Genomic DNA, 11,005 nt, shown 5'->3' with positions numbered 1-11,005 from the left:
ATAGTTAAAACAATTTTACATTATTGCAATCAGTTGATAAAACATTGTCCTTTACAATTATAAAAGCTTTTTACAAAAATCTACTACTCTGCTTGCATGTCAGCAGACTGGGGTAGAGCCTGCTGAAATTCTATGTATTGAATGAATAGAGAATTGTTTTGAATCGGAAAAATATCGTTTTTGAATCGAGAATCGCGTTGAATCAATTTATAATCGAATCGTGACCCCAAGAATCGATATATTGAATCGAATCGTGGGACACCCAAAGATTCACAGCCCTACTATATATATATATATATATATATATATATATATATATATATATATATATATATATATATATATATATATATACACAGGTATATATATATATATATATATATATATATATATATATATTTTATTTATTTATTTTTATTATTATTTTTTTTATTTTTTTTTTATTAAATCAACATACAAAATACAAGATACACTTACAATTAGTGCACCAACCCAAAAAACCTCCCTCCCCCATTTGCACTCATTCACACAAAAGGGTTGTTTCTTTCTGTTATTAATAATCTGGTTCCTATAATATACATCAATACAATCTTCAGGGGATACATACAGTCCCTGAAGCACACATGATTGTGCGTGCTGCTGGTCTACTAATAGTACTAACCTTTACCATGAATTGATAAACGTGGACCCCAACTTAAACAAGTTGAAAAATGTATTCGGGTGTTACTATTTTTGATTGATTGATTGAAACTTTTATTAGTAGATTGCACAGTACAGTACATACTCCGTACAATTGACCACTAAATGAAGGTTTTCAACTTGTTTGAGTCGGGGTCCACTTGTAAATTTAGTGGTCAATTGTAGGGAATATGTACTGTATTGTGCATTCTACTAATAAAAGTCTCAATCAATCAATCAAACAGTTAATTTTACTCATTTTCATTAATTACTAGTTTCTATGTAACTGTTTTTATATTGTTTTACTTTTTTTTTATTCAAGAAAATGTTTTTAATTTATTTATCTTATTTTATTTTATTTTATTTTTTTAACAGCAAACATACATTTATAATGCACACAAAAGTCAAGGCACTTTCAACATAACCAACAAACTACACATCAGGTTGAGCATATCACAACATCAGCAAAACATGTCAAGGAATGAAAACAAAAGCAAATACAGATTGAGTATTAAATATTGATCAATTATAATAATAAAAAAATGTGAAAAAAAAAGACAAAAAGGGCTACTTAAATCACAAAGAGAAAATGTAGGCTGTACTTTCATAAATCGATATTTATGTAGAAAAAACTTTGCCTTTAGCATTATAATGTTGACAAATATTTCTGTGTTACAGTCGTTTATAAAAAATACCAAATTTGATCTCTCCTATATTTATATAGAGGGCTGGAGCAATATGAGTTGGGACGGTCTAGCCCAGTGTTTTTCAACCACTGTGCCGCGGCACACTAGTGTACCGTGAGATATTGTTTGGTGTGCCGTGGGAGATTATGCAATTTCACCTAATTGGGTACTGCGGCTTTCTCCCACCTCCAAAGACATGCACCTGGGGATAGGTTGATTGGCAACACTAAATTGGCCCTAGTGTGTGGATGTGAGTGTGAATGTTGTCTGTCTATCTGTGTATCTCCGCCCGCGACCCCGAAAGGGACAAGCGGTAGAAAATGGATGGGGTGGATGGGTTAAAAATATTTTTTGCAAACCGGTAATTATAATCCGCAAATGTGCCGTTGTTGAGTTTCGGTGCTGTCTAGAGCTCGGCAGACTAACTGTGTAATACTCGTCCATATCAGTGGGTGGCAGGAGGTAGCTAATTGCTTTGTAGATGTCAGGAACGACGACTCGGGATGGTCTCCTGCTGGCCCCACTATGGGCTGGACTCTCACTATTATGTTAGATCCACTATGGACTGGACTTTCACAATATTATGTCATACTGGATAAGCTCAGAGCAATCGGATTTGACAAAACCTCATCAAGCTGGATGCAATCTTACTTGGAGGGGAGGGAACAGGTGGTAGAGGTGAACGGCACCGTGTCCCCCCCCTCTCAGTGAGCTGTGGAGTCCCCCAAGGCAGTATATTGGGGCCTTTACTGTTCCTAGTATACATAAACGACTTGTCATCAGCATGCGACTGTGAATTGTTCTTGTTTGCGAATGACTCTGCCCTGCTGGTATCAGACAGGGACAAGTCACAGGTGGAGAAAACTCCACTGTGTAGGATGGGAAGCGACATGAAGGCGTCTGTTTCTTTGATGTATTGTAATCCACAGGAAGATTTTGTCTTGACCCAAGATCTACAAAGCGGAGAGGAAGCAGGGCCTGACTCCCCTCCAGGCACCTTTTCTTTGAACTGTTTTGTGACCAAAGGCAGCGGCTGTTTACGACCCCCTTCCTTTAGAAACAGCTGTTGCCATGGAATCAGGGAAAGTCCAAATAAAAGAGGAGGCGTACAATCTTTCGCCAGAGCGTGGTGGGACACTGTACAAGAGTACAGCCCAGACGTTTCTCCTCAATTGAGCCAAATGTAATTCTGTCTCTGTTTAATTCCTTGCTTCTTTGTCTGTTTAATAGATGTCATCAGTGTTTGAACCTGACAGCTCCATTGAAAATATAGAACATTACACATGGCGCTCAAAAATCTATCAAAATGTTTTTGTACAACTTTGGTAAGCTGTGAAGCTGTACCGCTTGATGTGCGTCAACATACAAGTATTATTATGGTGTGTGTATACAGGTAAGGTAAGACATATTATCTGGCGTTTTGTTTCACAATATAATGCAAAATGAACTTTTCTTACCTTCTGGTACCTGCTGATCTGTACTTGGAATCCGCATAAAGCCTGAAAAATTGCGCGTGTCCACCTTTGTAGTACTTACCGACGCCGTAATCGAAAAGCTTCTACTTTTTCTCTATCTTCTTGTTATGGGACATTCATCCTCCGCTGTTGCCATTTCTAATATAAAGTAGTGTAAAGTTCTTACTTATATCTGGCAGTAAATTCGCCATGAAAGCGCTAAAAGATACTGGTGTAGTGAGTTTGCATTATTCACCCAGGGAACTTTAGTTATTAGAGAGTTCCGGTCGGACGTTTTTTTTACGGGACACATTTCCGGTGTTGTTGTTTCCGGATGAGAAGAGGCTGCTTGATTTACCATTGATTTACCATTGATTTAAGTAAAGTCTGAATGTCATTAAAACAGTTAGCTCCATCTTTTGACACTTCTTCCACTCCCGTCCTTGCACGCTACACCGCTACAACAAAGATGACGGGGAGAAGACGCTGCCGAAGGTGAGCCACGAAAAAAAGACCGCCCACAAAACGCCGCATCCGGAAGCAACTTTAGTTTGTTTTGTATTTAATTTGCTGACTTTGAGATGTATTTTGTATTCCTGGTGGTGTTGTTGTTTTTTTTTTCTAAGAGTACTTCTGGGCGATCGAAGCTCGTTTAATAGATATAGCGCTAAATTTGACCATGATTTTTACCATGAATTTATTAACGTGGACCCCGACTTAAACAGTTGAAAAACTTATTCGGGTGTTGCCATTTAGTGGTCAATTGTACGGAATATGTACTGTACTGTGCAATCTACTAATAAAAGTTTCAATCAATCAAACCAGTCGAGGGCGACAACAATACACCGTAGGTTTAACTGTGATAAGTCACATACAGTGTGTGCAATGTTTGGTGTGTCATTTCTATAGGTGTAAACATTTGTAGTTTATTGTGTGAATATATTAACACCAAACCTTCCATTTTTTTGGTGTAAAATACACAATGTCCAATATTTATTTAAAATATACAATTGATGTTATACTTGTGTTATGTTTATTTTATGTTTAAATGTTCAGTCTTACGAACCTAAATTAACGAAGAAGTGTAAAGCAATAAAACCGAGGAAGGAAAAAATGCAAAAGAAGGAACATCAATCCTCAACAAAACTTCTAGAGTTTCTGTTTCTTAATGCTTTTAATTAACAGCAAACGCTGGAAACGAGCAGCGAGGGCAGAAAAAATAATTTATTGACAATGCAGTTTGGAAGCCGATGTGTTTACTTTGCAATTAAGCAAATCCAGTCTCAAAGAAATATAAGTTGTGGAGGCACTTTCTGACCAAACATCCACATTTCGATGTCCGGCCCCTGAACCCTTGGGCTCTTGAAACTGCGGCCCTGCTCTTGTCTCTTGAGTCTAACATTTTTTAACTGATTTACATTTAAAGAAAACAAGCTAACACGCTAAGAATCAACAAAAGAATGTTTAAATTAGAACTGTGTTCATACTTAGCAGTTTTTTAACTCACTTTCTTTCTCCCACAACGTTATTCCTCTCCTAATGAGTGTCCGCCCTGAGATCGGTAGGTTGTGAGTTCCAGCCCCAGCCGAGTCATACCAAAGACTATAAAAATGGGACCCATTACCTCCCTGCTCGGCACTCAGCATCAAGGGTTGGAATTGGGGGTTAAATCACCCAAAATGATTCCCGGGCGCGGCCACCGCTGCTGCCCACTGCTCCCCTCACCTCCCAGGGGGTGATCAAGGGTGATGGGTTGAATGCAGAGAATCATTTCGCCACACCTAGTGTGTGTGTGACAATCATTGGTACTTTAACTTGAACTTGAACTTTTACAGCGTCCATTGCATCAATTATGCAAATGAGGTGATGACGCCATCTAGCGGCTTCTCGCAAATTTTAAGGACAGCCAGTAGATAACAACCAAAAAGCTGTGAAAACTATGATGCTGTGTTCCAAATTTAGATTATTTATGGAACTTGTGTGTGCCCATGGCTTTACATTGTGTTACATATATATATATATATATATATATATATATATATATATATATATATATATATATATATATATATATATATATATTTCGCATTCTATTTTAGTTACTTTATTGAGTTTACAACCCCCTGGCGCTGTTTTGTACTGTTTTTGTACTGTTTATGTACTTGTTTTGATTATTATTATTTCTTGATTGTATGTAAATGTTGCATATTATAAATAAAGGTTTATAAAATTTAAAAAATTTAAAAAAAGGACAGCCAATAGCTACTGAAGCGTTGGCAACACTGAATGGACCATAAGACCTCATATACTTGTTTTAACTATACGAAATAGTCAGGAACCTCCAAAACCTTCAAATCCAGACTCCAAACATCCCATAACAAGCTAGTCAGATTACTTCTAGACCTCCACCCCAGATCACACCTCACTCCAACCCACTTCTCCAAAGTGGGCTGGCTCAGGTTGGAGGACAGAGTAGAACAACTTGCACTGAGCCTAGTCCATAAAATCCGCTACACCTCCCTCACACCGAATTACATGTCAAACTACCTCCTTAGCGTAAATGACCGCCATAACCACAACACCAGGGGGAGCTCCACTAACCACGTTAAACCCAGATTCCGATCTAACAAAGGTCTTGACTCATTCTCCTTCTATGCCACATCAATATGGAATGCACTCCCAACAGATGTAAAAGAAAGGGCATCTCTATCCTCCTTCAAAACCGCACTAAAACAACACCTCCAGTCAACCTCAACCCTTGACTAACACCCTCCCCCCACCACATCCCACCTCCCCGGATTGTAAATAACCAAATGTATATACTTGTTCTTGTGCTTTCTGAACTCACTATGGTCACTGCTCGCTGTACATATCCTACCAAGTCAGACCTACACTGTTTCAATGTCAATTTCTCTGATGATGCAATTGTTGATGATGAAGTGTTGATATCAACTAAACCCTCCTCATCCCACCCCCCGGATTGTAAATATTGGACATAATGTAAATAATTCAATGTATATACTTTGTCACCGATTCTGTTCATAACTTTTATGGACAGAATTTCTAGGCGCAGTCAAGGCGTTGAGGGGATCTGGTTTGGTGGCTGCAGGATTAGGTCTCTGCTATTTGCAGATGATGTGGTCCTGATGGCTTCATCTGGCCAGGATCTTCAGCTCTCACTGGATCGGTTCGCAGCCGAGTGTGAAGCGACTGGGATGAGAAATCAGCACCTCCAAGTCCGAGTCCATGGTTCTCGCCCGGAAAAGGGTGGAGTGCCATCTCCGGGTTGGGGAGGAGATCTTGCCCCAAGTGGAGGAGTTCAAGTACCTTGGAGTCTTGTTCACGAGTGAGGGAAGAGTGGATCGTGAGATCGACAGGCGGATCGGTGCGGCGTCTTCAGTAATGCGGACGCTGTATCGATCCGTTGTGGTGAAGAAGGAGCTGAGCCGGAAGGCAAAGCTCTCAATTTACCGGTCGATCTACGTTCCCATCTTCACCTATGGTCATGAGCTTTGGGTTATGACCGAAAGGACAAGATCACGGGTACAAGCGGCCGAAATGAGTTTCCTCCGCCGGGTGGCGGGGCTCTCCCTTAGAGATAGAGTGAGAAACTCTGCCATCCGGGGGGAGCTCAAAGTAAAGCCGCTGCTCCTCGACATCGAGAGGAGCCAGATGAGGTGGTTCGGGCATCTGAACCACCGAGCGCCTCCATAGGGAGGAGTTTAGGGCACGTCCGACCGGTAGGGGGCCGCGGGGAAGACCCAGGACACGTTGGGAAGACTATGTCTCCCGGCTGGCCTGGGAGCGCCTCGGGGTCCCACAGGAAGAGCTGGACGAAGTGGCTGGGGAGAGGGAAGTCTGGGCTTCCCTGCTTAGGCTGCTGCCCCCGCGACCCGACCTCGGATAAGCGGAAGAAGATGGATGGATGGATGGTATATACCAGGGGTCGGCAACCCAAAATGTTGAAAGAGCCATATTGGACCAAAAATACAAAAACAAATCTGTCTGGAGCCACAAAAAATTAAAAGCCATATTACATACAGATAGCGTGTCTTAAAATATAAATAGAATTAAGAGGACTTAAAGGAAACTAAATGACCTCAAATATAGCTACAAATGAGGCATAATGATGCAATATGTACATATAGCTAGCCTAAATAGCATGTTAGCATCGATTAGCTTGCAGTCATGCAGTGACCAAATATGTCTGATTAGCACTCCACACAAGTCAAAAACATCAACAAAACTCACCTTTCATGCACAACGTTGAAAGTTTGGTGGACAAAATGAGACAGAAAAAGAAGTGGCAAAAAACACGTCCTAGAAAGTCGGAGAAAGCTATACATGTAAACAAACTACGGTGAGGTCAAGGACCGCCAAAATTAGTAGGACAAAACGGCGCTCGCCAAATTCTCGAATCAGTGAAGCATGTTTAATATAAACCGTGTGCTTTGTAACATTTAGGGAGGCTTGTGTCATGTTTGTCCTCCTACAGAAACCATATTAAAACAAAAAATTGATTTTTTTCCCCTCATATTTTTCCATTTTTTATACATTTCTTTTTAAAAACTCCAGAGAGCCACGAGGGCGGCGCTAAAGAGAGCTGCGGGTTACCGACCCCTGGTATATACTCTGATGATTAACTTGTGGGATGACTGTATTATGCTGATAGTATATATTTGTACTATGAATTGATTTACGTGGACCCCGATTTAAACAAGTTGAAAAACTTATTCGGGTGTTACCATTTAGTGGTCAGTTGTACGGAATATGTACTGTACTGTGCAATCTACTAATAAAAGTTTCAATCAATCAATCAATCAATCAATCAATCAATCAATATATTTGACCACGAAATGTTCTGAATCTATGCCCCTACTAGCCGAGCCTTTTTGTCGGAAGCATGCCGAGCAAATGTCATCGGAAACGGAAATCAACAGTTTTTTAAAAATATGTCACGTGACCCCCGGGGCGGACGTTAAGCAGATGCTCTCGGCCAATGAGAGTGTTCGATTGTTTTGATTTAGCCAATCATCTTTGAGCGTGCGAGGATTTAAACTAAGATACGCCGTGTCGCTTTTACAGCGTCGCCTCGTTCTTTCACAAACGCTGCGGGCTCAGGAGCAAACGACATTTTTGAGAAAAAATGGCCTTCCGTGGTACAAGAGTAAGTAATTAACATCATATGTATGCTGTTGTGTTGTTTGACAGTGATTTCATGTTTACGTCGCTGTGTATGTATTCGTTCTAACACTGCTACTATGTCAGCAAGCAGCCATTTTAACCGTCCGCTTATTTATGCAGTCTAACATTGTTTTGTTTGAATTTTGTGTTAGAACCGCATGGCTACCACTAGGACTGACCTCGTTGGAAAGGCGTGCGGACCCACAAAGCCGCGAGCAGCACTTGGGGAAATTGGAAACGTCCAGGCTAATAAAGAGCCACAAAATAAGGTAATTTTTAATCTCCTTTTTTAAAAAATTATCATCTCTAATCAAACAACGCAACAAAGGTGCGTTGGTCAATTACAACTCTTAGTCTTAATGCTGAATGAAAAAAATCCTGCGGCCATTTTAAGTGAAAAGGCTCACTTATTTGGAAACTACTGCATCCTACATTTTAGTTGTCGAACGTTGGATACATACCGGTTTTCTAAGTGGTCAAAAGTTAACACACACTTGTAAATAACAATGTCATGGCTGTCTTGAGTTTACAATTTTATCTACGACTCCTATTTTTTAGTGAGAGTGATTGGAGCACGTACACAAAAAACATTCATGAAGTTTGGTTCTCTTATCAATCAATGTTTATTTATATAGCCCTAAATCACAAGTGTCTCAAAGGGCTGCACAAGCCAATCCATGGTACAGAGCCCACATAAGGTCAAGGAAAAACTCACAACCCAGTGGGATGTTGATGTGAATGACTATGAGAAACCTTGGAGAGGACCGCATATGTGGGTGACCCCACCCCCTCTAGGGGAGACCGGATGCAATGGACGTCGAGTGGGTCTGACATAATATTGTGAAAGTCCAGTCCATAGTGGATCTATTATAATAGTGAGAGTCCAGTTCACTTATGAATTTATTATGGGTCTACTGAAAATGTGACCAAATCTGCTGGGTCAATAGTATACATACAGCAATGTTAATATTTGGTTACATGTCCCTTGGGAGGTTTCACTGCAATAAGGCGCTTTTGGTAGCCACCCACAAGCTTCTGGTTGAATTTTTGACCACTGCTCCTGACAAAATGGGTGCAGTTCAGCTAAATTTGTTGGTTTTCTGACAGACTTGTTTCTTCAGCATTGTCCATACGTTTAAGTCAGGACTTTGGGAAAGCCATTGTAAAACCTTAATTCTAGCCTGATTTAGCCATTCCTTTACCACTTTTGACGTGTGTTTGGGTGTCATTGTTCTGTTGGAACACCCAACTGCGCCCAAGGCCCAACCTCCGGGCTGATGATTTTAGGTTGTCCTGAAGAATTTGGAGGTAATCCTCCTTTTTCACTGTCCCATTTACACTCTGTAAAGCACCAGTTCCATTGGCAGCAAAACAGGCCCACAGCATAATACTACTACCACCACCATGCTTGACGGGCGGCATGGTGTCCCCAGGGATTAAGAAGTCAATAAATCCGCATCAGCAATTTGTAGCAACCGATCGACGCCGTATAGCCTCTCGTAGTCTGTTGATTCGAGTAGAAATGGCGGGCATTTCCCATTACATCGCCGACATCGTCTCACAAGATGTAGTTTCTCTTTATATATCCTTCTTGAAAATCAACTCTGTTCTCAAATTCATCCGGTCCCAGTGAGTATCCAATCACAGGATGCGTAAATGTCACATTCAACCTTAGGCCAGCTACAAGGCCTTACTGACAACTTGTGATCTGATTGGTTATCGCAATTGTCTTATCAACTGTGCCTGTTCACTTACAGTGCACAGACGCCCGCATTGTTGATTCTGAAGGCCCCGGGCATATTTCGTACAGCATGACAACATAAGATAGCTGAATTCTGATTGGATAGGAACTCTAACCTTCAAAACAGCATTGGAAAGAGCATAATATGACAAGAGAATATGAATACTTTTAAAACTTTAGGGAAAGTAAATTAAAAATTGCTTTTCTTTAATTATGATCATGTTTTCTGGTTATGTTAGGCCAGCAGAGAAGGCCTTGCTGGCCCTGACGGCACACCACTGCATTTAGCTGTATATGTATGTCCCTGTTCAGCAATGTTTTCTAGCGATATCAAGATTCAGTATGTGCTGTTGAGCCTACGAGAGATTTAACCATCTAGTTTATTAATACTATTAAGGATATTTTCTTGATGCGAACAAATATCACCAAAGACGCTGTAATGTGGTCATCTGTGTTGAACAAAGCATTTGGCTTTCCTGCAAAACTTAGGTTTTAGTTTCTGTAATGAAAATCGACAAGAAAATATGGTATCGGCGGTCACTCGAAGCGAGTATAACGATCCTCCTGGTAGAGGTGTATCCCTTTTATGGAAGATGCCTGTGCGTGACTTTTTAACGTGGGGAGACTGGTGCACACAGTCACCACACGATACTTGACAGATCCGGGTCAGGGTCCAGTGGCATGGAGTCCAAGACGACTGGGGACCCTTTTCTGCTGCAGCCTTCAGCCGCCATCCCAGCCGTTGTGACGCTCCATAGGGTTAGCAGTCATCCTCCGCCTGTTCCACCGTTGAGGTCTTAGGTTATTTCCCCATAACTGGGCCTACATGGATGTAGGGGTGCCTTCTTCCGCCATTGCAGCCGTTGTGGTAGTTCTTACATCTACCGTCTTCCGCCTGCTCCGCCGTTGAGGTCTTCACCGTATCCCTGGCTAGGGAGCAGTCAGGTACTAGGCCTTTGCCAAGGGCCACCTGGGGTAACATTAGTAAAGGGGTTAACCTTTTGGTGCCCCAAGACCCCATAGAGGAGCCTCCACTGTCGGATGCACTTTAATGTCATGGACCAATAATCACTATTTATTACTTGGACTTAATATGACGTTCATTTATTTGCACAACCAGGACCTTGTTATATTTAGGCATATAAAAAAATGCAATCGATTGTCTTTTCTTTAAATTTAGTTCTGCTGTCAAACGCTACTAAAATAACTTTCAGTAGTTTATCAAACAAATCAAATGTTCCAGCAAGCATTTTACAAAGTGA

General features: G+C 40.9%; 1 protein-coding gene across 1 annotated transcript in view; it reads left to right on the top strand.

Annotated features, from left to right (window-relative positions):
- Nucleotides 1-7,844: 7,844 nt before the first annotated feature.
- Nucleotides 7,845-11,005, top strand: part of ccnb1 (cyclin B1) — a 20,268-nt gene continuing 17,107 nt past the window's right edge. Inside the window, exons 1-2 of the mRNA XM_061981065.2 lie at nucleotides 7,845-7,985; nucleotides 8,155-8,271. Of these exons, the coding sequence (XP_061837049.2) occupies nucleotides 7,965-7,985; nucleotides 8,155-8,271 (138 nt within the window). The 5' untranslated portion in view covers nucleotides 7,845-7,964. The remainder of the gene's footprint in view (nucleotides 7,986-8,154; nucleotides 8,272-11,005) is intronic.

This window comes from Nerophis lumbriciformis, linkage group LG20, assembly GCF_033978685.3.
Source record: "Nerophis lumbriciformis linkage group LG20, RoL_Nlum_v2.1, whole genome shotgun sequence".
Lineage (NCBI taxonomy): Eukaryota > Metazoa > Chordata > Actinopteri > Syngnathiformes > Syngnathidae > Nerophis > Nerophis lumbriciformis.
This window is presented reverse-complemented; position numbering and strand designations above follow the sequence as displayed.